Source organism: Protopterus annectens, chromosome 14.part0, assembly GCF_019279795.1.
Source record: "Protopterus annectens isolate FY-2018-M chromosome 14.part0, PAN1.0, whole genome shotgun sequence".
NCBI lineage: Eukaryota > Metazoa > Chordata > Ceratodontiformes > Protopteridae > Protopterus > Protopterus annectens.
The window spans coordinates 1039336850-1039361796 of record NC_056748.1 but is presented as its reverse complement, the minus strand read 5'-3'; the positions used below and the strand labels follow the sequence as shown (position 1 = coordinate 1039361796).

General features: G+C 45.8%; 1 protein-coding gene across 2 annotated transcripts in view; it reads left to right on the top strand.

Annotated features, from left to right (window-relative positions):
* ZMYM3 (zinc finger MYM-type containing 3) overlaps nucleotides 1-24947 on the top strand; it is a 3891108-nt gene that overhangs the window by 2132369 nt on the left and 1733792 nt on the right. For both annotated transcript variants that reach the window (XM_044056844.1, XM_044056843.1), the window contains exon 13: nucleotides 16412-16577. In XM_044056844.1, coding sequence (XP_043912779.1) covers nucleotides 16412-16577 — 166 coding nt within the window. The remainder of the gene's footprint in view (nucleotides 1-16411; nucleotides 16578-24947) is intronic.

The following is a 24947-nucleotide window of genomic DNA, read 5'->3' as shown; positions in this document are numbered from 1 at the left end:
TCTCTAGGGCTAAAGCTGCTAAACTTACTAAAGCTTTGCCTCCCAAGGTTACCTCTCAGAGACCTTTTACTGGCTCACAGATTCTTAGCTTAGCAGAGGATCTTATCTCCTTAATTAGAGGTTCTCAACCTCATCCGGACAGGGGCTCTCAACCACCTCCAGACAAATGCCCAGGGTTGAGCCCTCTGACCCCCACTCCTCAGATGAGTCCACTGATGGCTCTACTCTGTCAGACCACCAGGAGGAGGCTTATTCGGCCTATGAGGATTCTGATGCTGAAGAATCTATTCCCTCGGCCTCCCCTCCTGAAGAGTTTTCCTTTGGAGAGACATTACACTCTATGAGAGAACATTTTCAATGGCAGGGCCAGGAATTCTCTGATTCTAGAAAGAGATTAAGGACCTTTTTACATTTACCTCAGCATAGGCCTTTAGCTATACCTCCTGTTTTGAATGTGATATATGATGTGTACTCTGATGCTAGTACAGCCCCTGACTCTCTCCCTCCGGCTCCTGCCAAACCTGATAGGTACTACAGGGTCCCGGACTCACATCTACACCTGTACAAGGCCCACTCTACTGATCCAGAAACTATTTCCCAGGGCCCAAAAGGGGTTGCAGCTGCCACTGCTAGAAATCCTCTGCCCTCTGAAAGGGAGTCCAGAGCTTTAGAGAGATGGGGTAAGAAAGTGTATACTTCTGCAACTCTTTCCATGAGAGCATTAAATTGTCAATTTCATATGATACAGTACCAAGAGTATTTGTTAGATGAATTGCATAAGAAACTGTCTTCTTCTGAACCCCTTGATCGCAAATCCCTTCAGGATCTGGTACATAACTCCCAGCAGGTTAGTAACCATTTCTTGCAGTGTGGTTATGATGCATTGGAAGCTTCATGTAGATCAGCTTTGATAGGTGCAGTCATACGTAGGCATGCCTGGCTGAAGGAACAATCTCTGCCAGACCATGTTAAAGCTAAGCTTTTGGATGCTCCTATGGAAAAGCAAAAATTATTTGGTTCCACGGCTCAAGAGGTCTTAAAGAAATTTGAAGAAAAGGCAAAATCTGTGCAAACAGTCAAAGACTTTCTGCAAGTCCAACCACCGAGATTCAGCAGAAATTGGCCTACTAAGAATTGGTCCTTTCCGGACTCAGACAGATCACAGAGAGGCAGGAATAGGCGTGCCAGAGGTAGAGGGCAAGCTAGAGGCTCCTACAGAGGCCGTCAGTGGCAGCCTCCCAGCCAGAGAGGTAGTGCAGGAACTACAACTGCTACACCAGGACAGACTCAATGACTTTGTTTTGACTCCGCCGACCAGGGCTCAATTAGAAGCACCTTTGGGCGGAAAGCTTTCTTTATTTTCAAAACATTGGCACAGCATTACAAGGGACACATGGACACTGCAAATAATAGACAAAGGATACAGGTTCCATTTCCACACATTGCCAAAAAGAAAAGGCATGCCAGACCTGCCACCAAATCAGAGGGCAGAGGCTTTGAAACAAATTTCCAACTTAATACAAATGAAAGCTATAGAAAAGGTACCTCTTTCAGAACAAGGCCAAGGATTTTACTCCAGATTATTCCTTGTTCCAAGAAAAGAAAATCAATGGAGGCCTATTCTCGACTTGTCCGCACTGAATACTTACCTCATTGTGCCAAAATTCAAAATGCTGACTCTACAGCAACTCCTTCCCATGCTGGACAAGGGGTCTTGGCTGGCGAATCTAGACCTCAAGGAGGCATACCTGCATGTCCCTATCAGACAAAGGTGCAGAAGACACCTCAGATTTCTTGCAGGGTCAGAGCATTATCAATTCTCAGCATTGCCCTTTGGCTTATCTACTGCGCCCAGAGTATTCACAAAATGCCTGGCATCAGTAATTGCACACTGCAGACTTCAGGGGATTCAAATTTACCCATATCTGGACGACTGCCTTATACAAGCGGACAGCAAGCAAACTTTGTTAAAAGACTTGGATTATGCCATCCACCTACTGCAGGCCTTGGGATATACAGTCAACATCCACAAATCAAGACTTGTTCCATCCCAAAGAATAACTTTTCTGGGTGCGGATCTAGACACAACCACCCAAATGGCCTTTCTCACAGAAGAAAAACAAAAACAACTACCGGATTACTTCAAGAATCTGACAAGGCAAACTCAGCTGACTGCAAGGAAAATCCTGCAGGCTCTGGGTTACATGGCATCTTGCATTCTTCTGATTCCACAAGCAAGGCTGCATATGAGAAAATTACAATGGTACCTAAGGAGTTTATGGACTCAGCACAGTCAGAGCTTAGAAACTTTGATCCCACTCATTCCATGCCTCCAAAAGGAATTTCTGTGGTGGGCTCAAGCCTGCCAGTCGAACAGCGGGTTGCCCTTCAGCAAGCCAAGAGCCAACCAAACCATCACTACGGACGCTTCAGACCAAGGTTGGGGAGCACACATGGAGGGCAGATGTATCCAAGGGCTATGGTCACAAAGAGAGCTGTGCTTGCACATAAACCAAAAGGAAATGCTGGCAGTGATACACGCAATCGAGGCCTTCAAACCTTTTCTTCATCAAGGCCACCTACTCATAAGGACAGACAACACCACAGTTATGTGGTACATAAACAAGCAAGGAGGCACCCATTCCTACCCTCTTTGCAGACTGGCTATGAATCTATGGGAACTATCCTTGAAACTCAATATACAGCTGCAGTCCCAGTTCGTGCCAGGGAAAGACAATATACTGGCAGACAGCTTAAGCAGAAATATCATGGATGCACACGAATGGATGCTGCACCCAGACATCTTCTTACTCATAACACAATCATGGGGAAGGCCGGAAATAGATCTGTTCACCTCCCCCCACAATCATCAACTGAAGAAATTCTGCTCAAGGACATACCACCCACAAGCATGGAAGGTGGACGCTCTCTCTTTCAGCTGGAAAGCTCTAACAGTGTATGCTTTTCCACCTCTCCCATTAATGACCAAGGTCCTACTGAAGATCAGGACAGAGCAGCCCAGAGTGATTCTGATAGCTCCAAACTGGCCAAGACAGCACTGGTACCCACTGTTAAAGAGCATGTCACAGACAAAACCGTGGCCTCTCCCCCTATGGCCACTTCTACTGACGACGCAGCACAATTTCAAGACTCTGCATTCCAACCTGAAAACCTTGCAGCTAACTGCCTGGAAAATACCATGACTCCTCCTCAGGATAACCTGTCCCAGAGAGTGAAGGATATTATTATGGAAGCTCGACGGCCTTCCACAAGGAAGTGCATACTCAGCAAAATGGAAAAGATTTCACACTTGGAACACAACAAAGGGCCTAGATGTGACAGTGATGAACATGGCACATATACTGGAATATTTGGCAGAATTGTTCCACAACGGCCTGTCTTACTCTTCCATTAAGATACATGCCTCAGCAATTTCAGCAGAATACAATGTTAATCCACCTGTCTTCTCTCATCCTCTGCTGAGACAGTTTCTAAGAGGTATCAAAAACATCAATCCTCCAAGGAAACCACCTCTACCTACTTGGGACCTTAACTTCGTGTTGGAAAAACTAACACTTCCTCCTTTTGAACCAGCAGCATCTGCAGATCTACAGTTCCTGTCTTGGAAAACTGCCTTCCTTCTGGCCATAACCTCAGCAAGAAGAGTATCTGAGTTACAAGCTCTAATGGCAGCACAGCCATTTCTTATCTTTCATCAGGACAGAATTTCATTGAGAACCAATCCTACATTTATGCCAAAGGTGGTATCCAGGGTATCTTTGAACCAAGCTATTCACTTGCCTACATTCTTCCCACAACCACAAAATAAAGGGGAGAAACTTTGCACACCCTGGACATACACAGACAGTTGCGCTACTACTTGGACAGAACTAAAAGTTACAGAAAGACTGACCAGCTGTTTGTAGCATATGCTGCTGGGGCACAAGGAAAAGCAATTTCCAAACAGACAATTTCAAAATGGATAGGAAATTGCATTCGTTTTGTTACTCCTTTCATGGAAAAACTGTGCCAGCTGACATTAGACCTCATTCCACGAGAGCCACAGCCACCACCACAGCCTTCCTAAGAGGGGTGGCTACCAAGGACATTTTAGAAGCTGCTACATGGAGCTCCGTGCATACATTTGCCAAGCATTACAATTTACCTTTATACTCCAGATCCAGAGCAGGCTTTGCTACGGCAGTCCTGCAGGGTATCTTAGCTACACCATCCTTTACTTAGCACCTCCACCCCCAGATTGGCTATGGTATTCTACCCATATGTGATGACTGCAGATGCATCCTTGAAGGACATAGTACAGTTTTGTACCTACCATAAATGTAGATGTCCGATAGGTATGCATCTGCAGTCAAGTTTACCCTCCCTCCTTCCCCTCTGTGGTATACTTCTTGGGTACTTACCCCTCTTATAGCTAGCTGGGGGGATCTATTATGGTGTATTTGTTTTTATAGTACTGTGCATGTTTGGATTTGTTTTTGCAATGCATATCTCCAAATTTTAGCCTTCCTTAGAGGGCACCTGGCATCTGGGGCAAGAAGAACTGAGGAAAAATGGCGTCGGCTGATGCTTTTATACCCCAGACGCTCTGACGTCGGGGAAAGTGCGACATCAGCCGAGGCCAGACCCAGACTTTGGAATCCGGCCGACCGAAGGGCTGCCTGAGGCAGGACAACCCATATGTGATGACTGCAGATGCATACCTATCGGACATCTACATTTATGGTAGGTACAAAACTGTACTTTTCTTTTACTCCCCCAGCACAGACCACTTGCCATCCCACCTGTGTTAGACATTGTGGATGATGTTTACTTAGAATCCAGTTTGAACCCGGACTCTCTACCTCCTGCTCCGGCCAAGCCTGACAGATACTACAGAGTGCCTGATTCCCATAAATTTCTATATAAAAGTCCTGTTGCTGACCCAGAGACAATCTCCCAGGGTCCCAAAGGGGCTAAGGCATCTATGGCTAAAAATCCTGTACCCTGTGAAAGGGATTCCAGAGCACTAGACAGATGGGGGGAAAAGGTTTATACCTCAGCCACCCTAGCTATAAGGGCACTAAATTGCCAATTTCACATGCTTAAGTATCAGCAATTTCTAATCTCTCAGTTAAAGCAAAGAATCACCACTCTCCCTCAACAGTCTGAATTGAAAGAAATGCAGGATCTGTTGCATGCAACTGAACAGGTAGGCAAACACACCTTACAATGTGGGTTTGATTCTCTGGAGGCCTCCTGCAGAGCAGCTGTCACTGGGTCTGTTATACGTAGGCATGCTTGGTTAAAGGAACAAACTCTGCCTGATCATGTTAAAGCAAAGCTTCTAGATGCTCCCTTACAGCAGGATGTTCTTTTTGGAGTTAAAGCTGAAGAAGTCTTAAAGAAAATGGAGGATAAGGCAAAATCTATGCAGACAGTCAAAGATTTCCTACAGGTACAGCCCCCTCGCTTCAGTAGAAATTGGCCAACAAAAAATTGGTCCTTTCCAGCTACTGACAGACCACAGAGGGGTAAATACAGACGTCCAAGAGGCAGAGGACAACCACAAGCCCCGTACAAATCTTGACAATGGGGCACTGCAACACAGAAGGGAGGAGAAGACAGGTCCCAACCTACCAGAAGGCAAACTCAATGACTTGCACCTCATCTGGCCAAGCAACACTCTCTTGGCAGCCCCCTTGAGAGGAAAACTCGCACTTTTTTCAGAAAACTGGCACATTGTCACAAAGGACAAATGGGTCCTAGACATAATTTCACGAGGATACAGATTCCATTTTCACACCTTGCCAATGAAAAGAGAAATGTCAAACCTGCCGCAAAATCAATGGGCAGAGGCACAAAAACAAATTACAGCTCTCATGGACATGAGAGCCATTCAGCTGGTACCTACTCGAGAGCAAGGCCAAGGATTTTACTCAAGACTCTTTCTAGTTCCCAGAAAGGACAATGCCTGGAGACCAATTCTGGACCTTTCAATTCTAAACGCCTTCTTACAAGTACCCAAATTCAAGATGCTAACACTACAGCAGCTTCTTGCCATGTTGGGCAAGAAAGCATGGCTAGTAACGTTGGACCTCAAGGATGCATACCTGCATGTCCCTATCGGACAAAGTTGCAGAAGATACCTCCGTTTCATTGCAGGTTCAACACATTACCAATTCTCTGCACCGCTCTTTGGCTTATCTACTGCACCCAGGGTCTTCACAAAATGCCTGGCACCAGTAATTGCATACTGCAGACAAAGAGGAATTCAAATATATCCATACCTGGACGACTGCCTCATCCAAGCAGAAAGCAAGGACATCCTCTTACAACATCTGGCTTTTGTAAAAACATCTTCTAAGTTGCCTGGGGTACACAGTAAACGAAAAGAAATCAAAACTAGTACCCTCACAAAATATGACATTCCTAGGTGCCAGCTTGAATACAACGGCCCAGAAAGCTTATCTGACGCCAGACAAACAACTACAACTGACTCAATACTTCAAAAACAATGGCAACAAAGACCCAACTACCTGCAAGAAAAATTCTGCAGGCCTTGGGCTTCATGGCATCTTGCATACTACTAATACCATTTGCAAAGCTGCATATGAGGAAATTACAGTGGTACCTAAAAAGCGTATGGTCTCAACACAGCCACAGCTTGGACACAATGATATCTCTCATTCCCTGCCTACAACAGGAGTTTCTATGGTGGTCACAGGCATGTCACCTCAACAAGGGTCAGCCTTTCGCCTTGCCCCCAGCCACGCAAACTATGACAATAGATGCATCGGACTACGCCTGGGGGGCACACATGGCAGGACAGTGCGTTCAAGGCGTATGGACTGCAGATCAAAGGAATCTGCACATCAATCAAAAAGAGATGCTAGCTGTACAGAATGCTCTGACAGCCTTCAAGAATCTATTACATCCAGGACAATTTACAATAAGGACGGACAACACCACAGTAATGTGGTACATAAACAAGGGGGTACACACTCCTACCCTCTATGCAGGCAAGCAATGACCTTATGGAACACAGCTCTGGCTTACCAAGTTCAATTCCTGCCAGGAAAAAAGAACACATTGGCAGACGACCTCAGCAGAAACATCATGGATCCCCACGAGTGGAAACTGGATCCACAAGTATTTGCAATGATAACTCAAAAATGGGGCCTTCCAGACATAGACCTGTTTGCCAGTCCTCAAAACTATCAACTAACAGAATTTTGTACAAGGACACTGCACCACCAAGCTTGGAAAGTGGACGCACTCTCATTCAGTTGGAAAAACCTGACAGTATATGCCTTCCCTCCATTGCCTCTCCTCACAAAGGTGCTTTTGAAAGTCAGAAAGGAGAGACCACGACTGATACTCATAGCTCCAGACTGGCCACGCCAGCACTGGTACCCACTTTTGAGGAATATGGCCCAGGGCCCACCTTGGATTTTACCACAAATTGCCCATTTGCTCACACAGCAAAACAATCAGATTCTTCACAGCCATCTCAAAACCTTAAATCTGGCTGCATGGCAGATCACCTAGGCATCCAGCCAGCTCCTCTTTCCCAAGCAGTTATGGATGTTATTCTGGAAGCTAGGAGGCCCAGCACCAGGAAGGCCTATTCGGACAAATGGAAAAGGTTTTGTGCCTGGAACCAAGCTAAAGACCAAGACACACACCAGCCTCACATGCCTCAGATTCTACAGTACTTAACTGAGATGTTGCACAAAGGACTTTCTTTTTCTTCCATTAAAATCCATGCATCAGCTATTTCAGCCCACTACAACACGGATCCACCCTTATTTTCGCATCCACTTCTAAGACAGTTCCTCAGAGGGGCAAAAAACATTAGACCCCCCAGGAGAGCACCTACACCAACATGGGACCTCAATTTTGTTCTGGAAAAACTTACGCTTTCTCCCTTTGAACCAGCTTTCTCTGCAGATCTACAGTTTCTATCATGGAAGACTGCCCTGCTGCTAGCAATAACTTCAGCTAGAAGAGTCTCAGAGCTACAGGCACTAATGGCAGTGGAACCTTTCCTCATTTTCCATCAAGACAGAGTTTCTCTACGAACTAATCCTTCCTTCATGCCTAAGGTGGTTTACAGTGTGGCTTTAAATCAAACCATCCACTTTACCCACCTTCTTCCCAAATCCACAGAACAAAGGAGAAAGACTCCTGCATTCCTTGGACATTCACAGGCAACTTTGTTACTACTTGGATAAAACTAAGGTTTTCAGAAAATCTGACCAGCTCTTTGTATCCTATTCTACAGTTTCACAAGGGAAGGCTATATCAAAACAAACCATTTCCAAATGGATAGGACATTGCATTCGTTTTTGCTACACCCATCATGGAAAACCAGTTCCTGCTACCATTAGGCCCCACATTACCAGGGCAACAGCTACATCTACAGCCTTCCTCAGGGGGGGTTCCAACCAAGGAGATTTTGGAAGCTGCAACTTGGAGTTCAGTACACACCTTTACCAAACACTATCACTTACCACTTTACTCTAAGACTAGAGCTGGCTTTGCCACTGCAGTTCTGCAGGGCCTTCTAGCCTCCAATAACCCTCTATGATTCCTCCAGCCATCCTTCGCTTTGGGATTCAACCCAAGTGTGATGACTGCAGCAGGGTAACACGATGAACATAGTACAGTTTTGTACCTACCATAAATGTAGATGTTCGAGTGTACACCCTGCTGCAGTCCAGGTTACCCTCCCTCCATCCCCGCTGAACTAACTGGCTAAAATCTCTACAATACCTTCCTGATGTATATACTTATAGCTGGAGGGATTTTGTGTTTTTGCAAAATTTACTCAATTTGGTACCAATTCCTGACCACCTTTTTGGGGGCACCTGACATCTGAGGCAAGAAAAACTGAATAAAATGGCATCGGTTGCAATTTATATACCCCTGGCGCACTGACGTCAGGGAAGAGGCGACAACAACTGATGCCGGACCAAGACTTTGGAATTCCGGCCGACTGCGGGACCGCCTGACGACAGGATAACCCAAGTGTGATGACTGCAGCAGGGTGTACACTCGAACATCTACATTTATGGTAGGTACAAAACTGTACTTTGCTTCTTTTTAGTCCCCAAAAAACAGGGGACCTGTGTCCCATTCTGGACCTCAGCAAGTTGAATTTATCGATCAAGAAGTCAAAGTTCCAGATGGTCACTATTCAGTCCATTCTTCCACTTCTGCGCAAGGACGACTGGATGTGCTCGATAGATCTCAAGGATGCATACTATCACACAAAAATTGACAGGTGCTCCAGGAGATTCCTGCGCTTCTGGCTGGGGGCCAGTCATTATCAGTTCAGAGCTCTGCCCTTTGGTCTCACCTCAGCCCCCTGGGTGTTCACCAGATGTATGGCAGTGGTAGCAGCCCATCTCTGGCTGCAGGGATTTCAGGTCTTCCCGTACCTGGATGATTGGCTCCTAATGGCTCCCACAAAGCATCTTCTCACTGTAGCTGCAGACTTCACTTTAGGCCTATTTCACAGTCTGGGCATTGCTGCCAATCTTCCTAAATCACACCTTGCCCCGTGTTAGAGGCTGGAATTCATAGGAGTTCTTCTGGACACTGTGTCGGAGACTGCAACTCTTTCTCCGCGCAGGGTAGACATGATCTGGGAGCAAATCCTCCTCCTACTGGATGAGGACAGTGTCCCTGCCCACCTGATACTTCAAGCCCTCGGTTCGATGGTGACGGCTATTCAGCTGGTTCCCCTCACCAGGTACCACATGTGGGTGCTTCAGTGGACCCTTGCAGTACAGTGGTCGGCTCATCTTCATCCTATGTCCCTGGCAATCCTGATATCTCTAGTCTGCCAGCGCCACTTAGCGTGGTGGCTCCGGTCCAAGGATCTTCTGCTAGGGAGACCTTTTTGTCTTCCACAACCCCAAGCCACAGTGACCACGGTCACTTCCCTTTTGGGGTTGGGGGGGGCATTTTCAGGGAAGGATGGTCCAATTCATGTGGTCCCCCCCTCGGTGACCAAGTTGCACATCAACGTCCTAGATATGAGAGCTGACGTCCTATCATTGCAAGCCTTCCTCTTGGGACTGTAGCAGTTCAGACAGACAACATGGCAATAGTCTGGTACATCAGCAAGTAGGGTGGACACGATCATATCTGCTGTGCAGAGAGGCCATGAGTGTGTGTGAATGGGCAATGTCCTCCAGGAGCTTTCTTCTTGCAGTGCATTTCCCTGGCAATTCCATCGTGCTAGAAGATGAGCTCAGCAGGTCTCTCCTGAGTTCCCACGAGTGGTCCCTGAACCAGTCAGTGGCAAGCCAGATTTTCAACCGGTGGGGTCTTCCGTGCTACAGTCTGTTTCTATTTCCTTTCAGTCACAAGTACAGCAAGTACTTTGCCCTGATTTCCTCACCGGGAGAGTCACCAAGGGATGCTCTGATTCACAAGTGGCCGCCGGGACTTCTCTATACCTATCCTCCAATGCCCCTCATTCCCAAGTTTTATAGAAAGTCCGTCGCCTGAAAGCTCACCTATTGCCCCCTTCTGGTCTCATGAGACATGGTTCTCCTTCCTCTGGTCTCATCTGAAATATCCACCTTGGATATTAGATCCAGCCCAGGATCTAATCTCCCATCCCTGGGGACTTCCTCTCCCTGACCTTCAATCCCTGTGGCTGACAGCATGGTACCTCCAATTCCAATGATTGCCAGTCAGGTTAAGCTGCCTTTTTGGTAAAATACTTCATTTTGGCATCTCAGAAACCTTCCACTAAAAAGGTATATTCCAGCAAATGGAAGAGGTTCTCTCTCTTTGGGCTTTTCAGTGGGACATTGACTTTTTGGAATACTGGTTAAATTTACTGTTAACATTAGTACAGCTGTTACCTGTGTTTTCCTTTGGTTCGGTGTGTCTGCTGTTGCTTCTTTCTGTTCTGTCAGTTAGTTTTGGCGGGTTCTTCATTATATTTGGCAAGCCAATTCCTGGCTTTAAAAGCTGTACGACAGCTTCTTCGGGACTTATTGGAGATCTTGAAGCAGAAAGGTGGGTGGTCTGCCCAACCTCCTTCCTCTGAGGAGTCAGTTGTCTTGTAGGCATTTGGGATGGGCCCATCTACATCCCGGGTGACCCCCAAAGCCCCACCCCCCCGTCAGATGCCCTAGTGGATTTAATATCTCGCCGTGCATGGAAGGAACCCAACACCATCAAGCTTATTCCCAACCAGCCCAGTAAGTTTCTGGTGTCCCCTGCAGACAGGAAACACTGGAGTAAGGGCCCAGTAGTCAGTGCTATTGTTGTGGCAGCAGCCACCAAGAAAGAGCTGTCAGAAGAAACTGCCAATGTCCATCTGTCGAGCAAAGAGGTCCAGAGTGTTAGACAGAATTGGGAAGCGCGTTTACGCCTCAGCAACTTTTGCACTGAGGTCGTTAAATTATTTAGCTCAATTCACTCAGTTCCAGAGGGACCTGATCAAAGAACTGTCAGCTTCTCTGTTTGAGTCCATGCCTGCGGAGAAATTTAAGAATGTTTCTCCCAAGCCGTCCACTGTTTCTTCTGTTGCCATCTCCTTGATGAGATTTATCTCCCATACCATGGAGGCACCTCATGAGCAGCCACTTCAGGACTTTCCCTAAGGAGGCATGCCTCGATGAGGCTGTGTGATTTTGCGGAGCCTTTTAAAATGTCATTTGTTAATAGCGCTTACGATAGCTTCTCCCTTTTTGAGCCATCGGTCATAGACATTCTTGCCCATAGCGATAAGGAATGTCAAGACTCTTTCTGCTGTTGGAATCAACTTTTCTACCCCCCCAGAAGTCCTTCTCCAGGAACCAGCAGAGGAGTAAGAAAATGTGGTTCCACAAATCCTAAGGGCCTTTCCAGGACCTATGTGGAGAACCCTTCTCTAGAGGCAGAAGAGGAGGGTTTGATGGTAGACGCTGCCCCAGAGGAAGAGGGGGTCCGCAGAATCAAGGCTTTAGGGAAACTCCTCCTAATAAGCCCTACCAGTGCTCTTGAAGCATTGTCTGACTGTTGTTCTCCGGAGGCAGTCTGGGGATAATTAGCTTTGCACCCCGAAGCCTGGGCCCAATTGACCGAAAACCATTGTGTACTAAGCTTAATATCCAGAGGTTATTGTATTCCCTTTTCCCTTCCACTTCTGAAATCCAAAAGCCTTCCTGACATGCCACCCAGTCAATTGGAGCAGGCAGTGCAGGAAATTCAGCAGCTGTTGCAAAAAAGAGTCATCCAGGAAGTCCCAACTGAACAGAGAGGATTCGAAACCTACTACAGCTTCTTTTTAGTGTCGACAAAGACAGGGGACTTAAGACCTATTCTTGATCTCAGCAAGTTAAACAAATGCGTAAAGAAGGCAAAGTTCTGAATGGTTATGGTTCACTCCACTCTGCCAGGGTTGCACAAGGCCGACTGTATGTGCTCCATAGATCTCAAGGGTGCATACTGTCACATCAAAATAGACAAGCGCTCCAGGAGATACCGTGCTTTCTACTGAGAGCCGATTATTACTAGTTGAGAGTACTGCCCTTTGGACTCACCACAGCTCCCTGGGTGTTCACCAGATGCATGGCAGTGGTAGCTGCCACTTAAGGCTCAAGTGTTTCCATATTTAGATGATTGGCTGCTAGCCACTCCCAAAAGACGTCGACTAATCCAAGCCAGGGACTACTTACAATGGTTAGCGCACTCCCTGGGCATCACTGTAAATTTGAGCAAATCCAACCTTGCACTGGTTCAGAACCTAGAGTTCATAGGTACGCAACTCAACACAAGGGATCAGATTAGTTTCTCTTCCTCTAAACCGAGTAGCCATTCTGAGGAATTAGGTACAGCAGCTGTTAGCATAACAAGCCCCCACAGCTCGATTGATCCTGCAAGTCCAGAGAGCCATGTCTGCAGCCATCCTGTTAACTCCCCTAGCCAGGTTCTTCATGCAGGTTCTACAGTGGACACTAGCAAATCGATGGTCCATCTTGTATCATCCCTTATCCTTTCGCATCAAATAGACTCTCATCTGCAGGCACCGTGTCAGTTGGTGGATTCATTCAGACAATATTATACTTGGCAGACCATTTGTGAACAATCCTTCGATAGCCACCATGACCACGGATGCTTCCCAGTCCGGTTGGGCAGGGTGGTCATTACAATGGGAAGATGGTCCCAAGCACCTGGTCATCTCACAAGACCAGGTTGGTTATCATTGTCATAGAGATGAGATCTGCCCACCTAATGTTGCAAGTCTTACAGGACATTCTCCCTTTGTCTGGTACATCATCAAGCAAGGAGGAACCTATTCTTACCCCCTGTGCAGGGAGGCCATGGGAATTTGGGAGTAGACGATGTCTTCAAACTGCCTTCTAATTTCAATTCACGTCCAAGGGAAAACCAATGACCTTGGTGGACAGACTCACCAGATAGTTTCTGATTCCGCACAAGTGGTCCCTCAACCAATCAGTAGCAAACATGATCTTCAGCAGTTGGATCAACCTTGCTGTGACCTCTTAGCCTCTCCCCTCAACAAGTGCAGCAACGTTTTTGCTCTGATCCCTCCTCTGGGGGAGACCCCGTGGGATGCTGTGGTCCTCAGTTGGCCTCTGGGTCTCAGTATGCTTACCCTTCTCTTCTGCTCATCCCCAAATTTCTTCATAAGGCAAGCAGGTTGAAGAGTTCAGTCATCTTCATTGCCCCTTTCTGGCCTTGCCAAGTATGGTTCCCCTTCCTCTGGTCTCATCTGAAGTATCCTCCTCGGATACTTCTTTCTCACCCATCAGAGATGCAACACCCAAGTCTTCGAACCCTGAAATTGACTGCTTGGTATCTCCACTTCAGACCTTGAGTAGACAGTCCAGGCTTCAGTCTTCAGTCCAAAAAATTATTTTGGCGTCACAAAGGGCTTCCACTAAGAAAGTTTACAATAGCAGGTAGAAGAGATTTGTTGTTTGGGCTACCAACAGGAACATTGACCCATTCTCAGCACTCATTTCAGAATTGTTACTGTTTCTCAGTATTCTTTTCAACAAGGGTGCTACATTTTCCACTGTTAAGCTACAGTTAGCTGCTATTTCTAATTTTCACACAGAAAGTCAGACACGTTCCTTGTTCATGTTCAGATTACGAAAGTCTTTCATGAAGGGTGTTTTCTTATTATGGCCACCAGTCAGGGATCTTTCTGCTTGGGACCTTACTCTGGTGCTGCAGGCATTGACACAGGGCCCCTTTGAACTTGTAGCTACTTGTGACATAAAGTTTCTTTCCTGGAAAACAACTCTCTGTGACTGTGACTTCTGCCAAGAGGATTTCTGAGCTTAAAGGTCTATCTTCTAAACCTCCTTACATCCTGTTCCATAGAGATATTGTATCCTTATGACTAATCCTTCCTTTATGCCTAAAGTAGCTACAGAAATCCACATCAGTCAGTCCATACAACTACCAGTGTTCTTTCCCAATTTTTCTGACAAAGTGGAGTAAGTTCTGCACATTTTAGATGTTCATAGACAGCTATGTTTTTATCTATACAGGACCTAGCTATGCAGAAAGTCTGATCAGCTTTTTATAGCCTTTTCGTTGAATAGACTTGGAGAAGCAGTATTGAAAATTACCTTGGCAAAATGGATTTCAGACTGCTTTTCTTTTATTTATTTATTCCTCCAGAGGGTTGCAGTTACCTAAACTTCCTAGAGCGCATTCTACCAGAGCTATGGCTACTTCCTCTGCCTTCTATGCCAGAGCCTGTATTGATAACATTTGTGCGGCAGCTACGTGGTCTAATAATCACATCTTTGTGTCAAATTACAAGTTGGATGTTATTTCCTGGAGCAGGGCTTCCCTTCCATTAGGGCCACCCAAGGTTCTCGAATCTGGGGGCTCTTGACCCTGTCATGAGGGTGAATGAAGGAGACAACATCAGATTAAAATGTTATGTCTTACATCTGTGTTGTCTTCCTTCATTCATCCTCACTTTCCCACCCAACCATCCCCCCCTGCCTTTCTTCTTGAGAAACCTGGGTGTTCTCAGGACTATTGAGTCCGGTGTCGTAGCCCCTTCTGCTGGTCTTTGATGTCTGAATGTAGCATGCTTGGGTTTGGCAAACTCGATCAGAGGTAGTTGGGTGGATGCAGGACATTGCAGGTATGAGGGAGGAGCTTGAAAGTCAGATCCAAGTCCGTGGAAAGTGGTCAGGATGGATCCTCCCTATTGTGAGGATGAATGAAGGAAGCCAAGTTATGGTAAGACATAACTTTTTAGTTTATTGACTTTGAAGTTCCTCTTTCTAGTAATCATCGACACTGTTTTCTGGTTCTTGGAACTTTAGGCCCTTATCTGGACTTTCACAAGGATTGGGTTGCACTTAAGACTGACCCGTTTTCTCCCTGAGGGAGGTGTTAGAGTCATGCTTTGATATTTCCATTTATATCCCACTGTCCTTTGCAGGAATAAAATCTGGGGGAGAGTATACCTTGCATAACACGAATGTGTACTGCCAGGTCAGATTTTACATAACATTATGTGCACGAGTTAGGAAGATGCAACAGCTGTTCATCTCCTTCTCCCTTCTATGAGAAAAGAGCTGTCTGTTGCCAAGGAAACTCTTCTCCAAATGGCCTGCTACTTGCTGTATCCTTTACCATTACAAGGTAAACTAGCTTTTGGAAAAACACTGTTTAGGACTTCTGGATCAGATGCGTATCTTTTTTCAGTGTTTTTTTCCCAAAAAATATCTCTTATGAACAGCTGTGCCATAACCACTTGTTTCAGTTTGGGTTCGCAGCAGTGCCAGGAATTATTGCATTAACCCTGATTCTTTGTGTAACACTGCAGCAGTCAGCATTTCTAGTTTGTCCTATTTCCTGTCTTGGCTGTTTTTATGCTATCACCCTGATTTGTTTTGCTGCTTTGGGATTCAGATCAGATCGTGATTTGACCCTGATGTTGAATAGTAAAGATGTGTTATCCTTTGAGCTGGTTTACAAGGGGATCTGCCCTAGTAGGTCACAGATATCCTTCTGCTTTCCTCTGTGATTGGATAAGCCCTCCATCCAATAATTTCTGTTGTGAGTTCCGTGTAGGCCATGCAACTGTACAGCTTTACATCCTTGCAAAAGTGTTGGTGTTACATTTTGTTTGATTTTTGCCCTTTTGTGATTGAAGCAAATAGGAAATCACCGGGGCTAGGAAAATTCTCTTAGTTTTGTGTGTGATTTCACATGTGTCAGCATAGGGTATATATGTTACCAGCTATGAAAACATAGTAGAAAAAAATGCCTAGTTTTAATGGGAGTGAGGGTGAACCCATTTGCAGGCCAACTGAGGAGGGTCCCTTTTTGTGGAGCAAATTGCACAATAAAAATGTGTCTATTGTTCATATCAGCCATCTAATGCCATGTTTTTTCCCACCAGGCAGCCAGATGCCATGCTTGCAAGCGCCAAGGGAAGCTGCTGGAAACAATTCACTGGCGTGGAGAGATAAAGCACTTTTGCAACCAGCAATGTCTGTTACGTTTCTACAATCAACAGAACCAGCCCAACCTGGATACTCAGAAGGGTCCTGAGAGCCTCTTAAATAGTACGTGCAAGTGTGTGTGTAGATGGGAAGTCAGCAGAACCCTAAGAAGCTTTGTAACTATATATATGTTAAATGAACAAAAGTTAGGTGAATGAATGGGAAACATTTACTTTGGAATGTGTATATTGTACAGAATAGATTCCATAATGTGGTTAATGGAGTACTAGAATGAAGTATAACATTTTGAGTGGGGGTGGAAGATTTAACCTTCAGAAGTATGACATGGAGTGCAATTCATCACTCCCATTTTGTCAGCCACTGTTGCTTAAATGTTTACCTTTTTCTTGTGGATTGAGCTCAGTTTAGTTCTGTTCTTTTTTCTTTCTCATTCTATTTTTAACTTAGAAAGTTTGCCAGGATATTTGGACTGCTTTGTTAACTGCTTGCTTTTAATCAGAAGAAGGTACAACAGGACTGCTGGTTGGTGTTTGCATGCTTTATCTGACCATGCCATTGTACCTGGATCTTGACTGTCTTGAAATTTGATGGTGTGTGTTCCAGAAGTGCCATCTGGAATCATTTGGTGAAGGAAAATACATTATTCTGTGCGACACCTAAGGGTAAGAAGATGAAAAAAGCATTCCTGTTCACTTTTTAATGATTGCTAATACAGTGCAGTCCAACATTCCTTTAAAGAGGAAAGTGGAGCTGTCTTGTTTCTTGTAGGGTTACCACCTGTCCCACTTTGCGAGGGACAGTCCCTCTTTGGGCAGTTGTGTCCTGCATAAAAATTGAAAAAAATGGCAAATGTCCTGAGATATTAGGACAAACATATTTCCTATATTTAATATAATAGTTGCATAAAACAGTTATTCTGTTTCTGAAACACCTAAATGTTATAAGAAACAGAATAAGCAACTACAATGCTACAAGAATAAGCATTTATTTAGGCAAAAAAAGTGAAGTTCTGTCCTTTGTACTGGCCATGGGTATGTTTTGCCTTGCAAATTTGATGTTTGTACAAAAAATTTCCCACTTTGGGCATTTGAAAAGGTGGCAACCCTAGTTTCTTGAACCTGCTGGAAGTGGTAATGATGTTAAAGGCTAGTCTTTCCCAGATGACAATGTTCTGATGATGCAGCTATTGAAGACATCAGTAGTGTCTTAGTCCCTCTTCTTTTCCTTGAGGAAGATTTCTTAAGACTGGAGTTTAATGCCTTTATGCATGTTTATGGATGTTTCTTCTGTGTTTCACTTGCAGGTCTGTGAGAATAGGTAAACTTTTTGTCTTGTCCTTGTGAATTAAAGCTAATGTTTTATACAAATACATGTCTATAAAACAGTGGTGAAACATACCGTGCGCATTGTCCATCCTTTCTGTACTCAGAATGTAGTTGTGGTTTGCAGCCAAGTAAGCTGTTTTAAGTTTAAAACAAAAGTAAAATTGAATTTGATTCTGTGTGGATGATTCTCTCATGGCTCATTACTTCATGGAATTTTGTTATCACTTCACATGTTTTAACAATGCAATTACTGTGCGACTGTTGGTTTATCAAAGCAAACAGTACTGATTAGTCAGTGCAGACCAACAACCAATAAACAAGGTGAAAATGTAATGTAGATGCCACATTCCTTTTCATGCCCTTTGCATATGATTTTTAAGGACAAATAGACTTCCTGCCTCCTTTGTTAGAGATTCTGTTTTGATCAGAGGGCACCATCAATAAACCATTAACAAACTAGCAGGAGTTTTCATTGAGAGTACTTGGCTGTATCATTGATGTCGTCACCAAGGGTCACGTCATCTCAATCCCTTTTTACTAAACCACTCTACAAATAAAAATGTCCACTGATCTGATTGGGCTGAACAAAGGGTGATTGTGAGTTGTCTTTCAAGGGTGGGATCTTTAATATTTCAAGGCCCTTTCCCCTAACAAATACAAGTATTATATGGTGGTGGTCCATATAGGAGTGAATGACATGGGATACATATCCCTGAAGGATATGCAGAGAGACATGTCAGAACACTCTGTGCATGTCACAGATGTAGGCAAAATACTGATTCTATGTAGAATGTTTCTTTCTCTGAAAAACAGTGCATAAAGGAAAGATACTTATGTTCAAAAATTGGTTAAATGGTTTGAGTTATTCCACATTCCAGGGGAATCCAGTATGTGTCCCTATAGAACAAAATCCTTGATAGTCTTATTTGTTTTGTGAAGGATGGGTGTGCATCTTTCATTCCAAGACTTCCACTTACTGGTTAAAACCCTTGCTGTCCCCATAATGCCTTTTTAGGAAAGGTCTCTCTATTAGACATTGCAGTGTAACTAACAGTAAGTCTAAAACAGGGGACACGACAATAAGCTCCTTGACCTTGAGACTCTCCTGTATTTAGAACACACCCTTGTTTGTGTAATTACTGAAACATGGTTTAAATGTATAGAAAGCGCTCTTTCCATACCTGGGTTTTGCACCTACCATGTCATTGAGTCTGACAACTGTGGAGGCATTTTCATACTTGTTAGTGAACAGATCCCCTCCAGGCAGATACCTAGAGACCCATACACTAAACTCATTGAGCTCTAGATCACAATAAACAGGGCCAGCTCTTGGCTTGTCACTGGACACTGCCTAGAAAACCATGCAGGGTTCCTAAACATACTAGATGAATAACCCATAAACAAGAACTCTGTTATTTTGGGAGACTTTAACTACCCTACAATAAACGGGAACACCCATGTCTCCAAAAAACTCCCTGGACCAGGTTGTTAAAGAAACCACATAATATTCCATTCTAGACCTGGTCCTTGTGAATATACCTTCTTGCATTATTCCCCTAGTACCTCCTTCCCCTGTTACTGACTTTCACCTTTAAAATCTCTACGAGACCCTAAACACAATGTTTTGGGATTCAAGGACTCAAAGCATACTGCCCTCATCAAAATCTGTGATGAAGTTTCAAAATTCACTTTTGACAGCACCTGCTTCACTGTTGCCACTGCTTGTAGCTTCACACGGGCGTTTTGTGCCTACCTAGGTAAATGTGTAGAACTCCCAATGCTTTATAAATATAACTGGAAATTCAAAAGCAAACCACCCTATTGATCCATTAAAATAAATCCTACAATAAAAGGAAAAAGTTCTTAACGGATATAGCAGGTCAGAAAACCCTCATATAAAGGATATTATGAGAAATATTAGTTAAAACATGAAGAAATACTGTTATGTCTATTAAGCAGCCCAATAATTTAAGTTAGTGTCTGAAGCCAAGGACAACTACACATCCTTTTTTAGTTACATTAAGGAAGTAAGAAACAACACCCAGCATTACTTTAAGCTTGCTCAAAACATCATTACCTGCTCTGATCCAGTAGAAAAATGCAAACATTCTGGAAAACAAATTCAGTGCAAAATTTGTCTTGGAGATGACCATCCAAATTCTACATATCCTTGAATCTCTCAAACTCTACATCAGCAGTAAAGAACATATGCTGAACATAACTTTCCAAGACCAAAAATACTGCCCCTCCTATGGGTTCTGATAAACAGCCAGGTATTATTGTCAAGATTTGTAGACACATCATCCAAACAAGTTGCATTTACAAAACCGTGACCATGACACTATGATGTCAAAAATATCATCAGACTAGACCTGCAGCTGTTTTGGCTTTGCCAGTGGGAACCCCCGTCTTATGAATGTAGTTAACTTCTGTGAGAGTGTAACACAGGATGACAGTAGTCATGCTGTCCACGTGGCTAATCTTTCACTTGACCAAGACATTTGACACCGTCTCCCATGCTAGCATAGTAGTAAGCTCAAAGCATTAAAAATAGATCCTTATTTGGAAAGATGGATGGCAAATTGGCTAAAAGATAGAACCCACACACAGTGCAGGTTGCATGTGCATCATCAGAGAGCTTGAAGGTGACTAGTGGTACCCCTCAGGGCTCAGTGGTGGTGCCTCTCCTATTTAGCATTTAGTTTTCTGATCCCCAGATCAAGAACCAAGACCTCTGGCAAATGAAGTTTTGGACAACTGCAAAGCAGAAGTCATTGTCAAGTCCCACTCTGATGTCAAAATTCTGTTGCAGTAGCCTTAGCTGTATGGGTTATATCCTGCCAAGAATATAACAGCCAGCAACCTTCCAAAGTTTCAGGGCACCTTCCCCTCACCCAGACTGTCAGACAGCTTGAGCTGAGCTTACATGAAGACAAGTTTGGACACAAAGCCCTTCAGAACTTTACTACCTCTGAAGAGTATGCTCCTCTGAGACATTCGAGGGTTGGTGGTCGACTTGTGCTTTCCTGTGCTGGGATGTTAAGTTCCATTAAGGGGAAAAAAACAGCAGTTTTATTAAATTTATTATAGATCTGAAGTAGTTCAACTCATTTGCTCTTCAGCCTGTGGGTTCTCGGATCCACATCTGATCTGACACAGCCGCATTTTCCAATTACGGCTCTGAGCTCTATGCTCCTTCCCTTACCCATAACGCCCGTTGTCTTCCTTCTCCCTTCAGATCTCATTTGCCGCCTGAAAGGAAGCAGCATGGTCCGAGCTCCATAGCGTTTAGCAGTGTTTTTTGAACATTAATTGGTTCCCTTTTTGGCTTTTCTATCTCTAACTTCTCTTCTAACCTTTTCTATACTTTCTCGGGGTTCTCCATAGCAAAAGTAGTTCGTAGGCTTTGCTATCTTTCCTTCCCTCTTCTCTTTCCACATGGTGTGTGTGTGTGTGTGTGTGTGTGTGTGTGTGTGTGTGTGTGTGTGTGTGTGTGTGTGTGTGTGTGTGTTTTGGGCTGGCTGAGGCATGGTGGACACCCCGAAGCCAGGCTTCAAAAGGTGCATAGTGTGTGGCCATAAGCTTTCTCTGGCAGATGGCCACACTCTGTGCGTGGTTTGTTTGGGAGTGGCTCACCTCCAGTCCCCCTGCCCTATTTAATCCCAGGGCACTTAAGGACAGGCAGGACAAACTGATCCTTAAGGGCCTGTTGCCCTCTTCTGCTGGGACTGAAGTCCCATCTTCACCTGCTGTAAAAGCAGTGGCTGCTGCTTCGTCTTCCCCTTCCATGGCCTCTGGGACTCACCCTCCTGCCAAGAGACCCGGGGAAGGGGATAAATCCAAGAAGGACCAGCCTCGCAAGCAATCCCCTGACCACTTTTTGGAGGCTGGCCTCCCACCGAAGGTTAAGCCTGTTTCCAGGCCATTGACTCCTCGGCTCAAGTCCCCTAGGTTCTCAGCTGAGCCCGAGGTACAGGTTAGCCAGTTGCCCCGTAGGCCTTCCAACCACCGGGTTTCCCGGCCTACTTCGGTAGCGTCCTCCTACTCTACACGAAGTTTGTCTGAAGTGGAGATGGACAAAATGATGCGGAGGTTTATCCACACTCAAATCCAGATGGGGGTCTTGCCAGGGCCTTCTCTCACTGGAGAAGGCTTCTTCCAGCCAGTGTTTAGACCTAGAACTCCTTCTCCGATCCAACCTGCGGTTTCGCAGTCATTGGATCCAAGGACGATTAGAGTCAAGGGGACGCCACCCAGTGCCTTGAGTGTGTCAGATCCAACTGGATCGAATCTGAGCTCTCAGAGCCATAGCCTCGGGGTCTCCAAGGGGGTGCTCTCTGCTCCGAGCTTGATGGAGAGAAACATTCTGCTCGGCGTCTAGGCTCAGGCTCCCTGGTCGGATCAGGGGTGAGAGGCTTCCATTCAGTCAGCCTAGGAGGTCCGTTCCCCCTTGGCATTCGACGTGGAGAGGGTTCTCGCAGGGTCGAAGCCTCTGACTATTTAATCTTCGGTGTCAGTCCAGATCCTCCTGGCCTTGAGTGTGGTTCTGACCATCCTGCCTCTCAGGGATAGCCCGTAGCCATAGTGCCCCAGGAATTTCCAGCCGTGGAACAACCCGCTTGCGAGACCTCCCCAGATAGTCCTCCTGAGGACCCCCCGCAAGCATATGTGTAAAAGGAGGCACTTGGACTCTTCTCCAGAATCCCTCACCGAAGACCTGGACTTTGAAGAAGGGGGAGGTTCCCCAAGGTCACTCCCCGAGGATGTATTTTTTGGAGACATCATGGAGATCCTTCACCAAGGAGGGGGTGTGGTCCATCTCAAAAGCAACCTCTGATGAGTCCACGTTTCTGGAGGCATTCGGCTCTGGCCCATCTACCTCTTGGGTGTCCCCTCCTGCCGATCCACTTGTAGATTTAATAACAACTAGGGCATGCAAAGAGCCAGCCACAGTAGAGCCAATACCCACGCGCCCGGACAAGGTCTTAAACCCCCCCTTGAACAAGTTATACTGGTACAAGTGGTCCCCTGTAAATGCTATGCTGGTGACGGCGGCCACCAAGAAGGAACTCGCCCAGGAGAGTTCCATGGTCCATATACCTGACCGAGAGTTGAGAGAGCGTTGGATCGTTTTGGGAAGCAAGTTTATGCTTCAGTGACCTTCTGTGTGAGGGCGCTGAACTACATGGCGCATGTTGTTCGACTCCAGAGAGATCTGGTCAAGGAAGTCACGGAGCTGACCTCTGGGTCCATGTTGACAGAGGACAGGAGGACGTTCGATGCACAAATGGCCATCCTAAAAGCTGTAGCCAACACGTATATGCATTTGCTCTCCCATGCCATGGAAGGAGCCGCACAGGCGACGGGGTCAGGCATTGCCATCTGGCGTCACGCCTGGCTCCACTTACGTCAGTTCTCTGAGCCCTTCAAGGCATCCTTTACCAACACCCCTTTTGATGGTTCTTCCCTTTTTGGGAAGCCGGTTAGAGAGACTTTGGTCCATAGTGGGAGGACTGTAAGATACTGTCTGCCGTCGGGATCCGCTTCTCACTGCCTCAAAGGTCCTTTTCCGGGAACCAGCGAGGCCAGAAGACAATGTGGTTCTGCAAATCTCAGGCATTTTCCCAGGACGCTCAGGACTCGACTTCCCCCAGAGGCAGAGGGAAATATGATAGACACCACCCTAAAAGCAGAGGGGGTCCTAAGAATTTCAGGTCCCAAGAACCTTTCTCAGATAAACCCAGGCAGCAGCCCTGAGGGGTTGCCTGGCTGTCCATCTCTGGAGGCAGTCGGGGGGGTCCCTTGTCGCTGCACCCACTAACATGGGAGTCCATCAGTACAGATCACTGGGTGCTGTAAGTCATATCCAGAGGATATTTCGTTATGTTCCACGATCCTCCCCATCCAAAAACGCCCTCCCAGACATTCCACCCTCACAGCGGGAGGAGGCAGCAGTGCAGGTAGATGCACTGCTAAGAAAACGAGTCATCCAACTGGTCCCCCCCAGACCAGTCTGGATCCGGGGTTTATTCCAGGTTTTTTTTTTTAGTCCCAAAAAAGATGGGGGACCTCAGACCAATATCAGATCTGTACAATTTGAACCTAACAGTAACCAAGACAAAATTCCGGATGGTCATGATTTAATCTGTCCTGCCCTATCTCCAGGCCAGAGACTGGATGTGCTCGATCAACCTCCAGGATGCGTACTAGCACATCAAGATGGACAGGTGCTCCCGGAGGTTCCTTTGCTTCCAGCTGGGAGCCAGTCATTACCAATTTTGAGCTCTCCCCTTTGGTCTCACCACAGCCCCCTGGGTGTTCACGAAGGTAATGGCTGTAGTAGCGGCTCACCTGAGGCTTCAGGACATTTAGGTCTTTCCGTACCTGGACGATTGGCTCTTTACTGCCCCTTCGGAGCATCTGCATCTACTATGTTAGGCCAGGGACTCCTTCCTTCAGCTAGCCAAGAGGTTGGGCATATTACAATCAATATGAACAAGTCTGCTGTTCACCCAGCACAGATTTGAGATTTCATTGGGTTACGGCTGGACACAATACAAACAAAGGTGTTCCTCACATCAGACAGGATACGCAGCTTGAGGTTACACGTCTTGCACATTCTTCAGACTCATTTATCACAGCCAAAGCAGTGTTATGGGCTCTAGGTTCCATGGCAGCCACGATAAATCTTCTTCCTATGGCACGCCTTCATATGAGGGTACTGCAGTGGACACTGGCAGTTCAGTGGTCACTGTTAGACCTCCCATTGTCTTTTCCAGTGAGAATTTCAAAAGCATGCAGGGACTCCCTTTGGTGGTGGATTCAGTCCCCGGATCTCCTCAAGGGACGTACTTTTCAACCTCCTTTCCCCAAGACTACAGTGACCATAGACACCTCCCTACTAGGGTGGGGGGGCACTACTCAGGAAGGACAGCCCAAGGCATGTGGTCCCTTTCTGAGACCTGTTTGCACATCAGTGTTCTAGAGATGAGAGTGGTTCTTGCGTTGCAGGCCCTCCATGCTCATCTTCCTCTGGGAAAGATTGCAATTCAGATGGACAATATGTCAGTGGTCTGGTATATCAACAAACAAGGGGAAACCAGATCTTATTCCTTATGTCGAGAGGTCATGAGAGTGTGGGAATGGG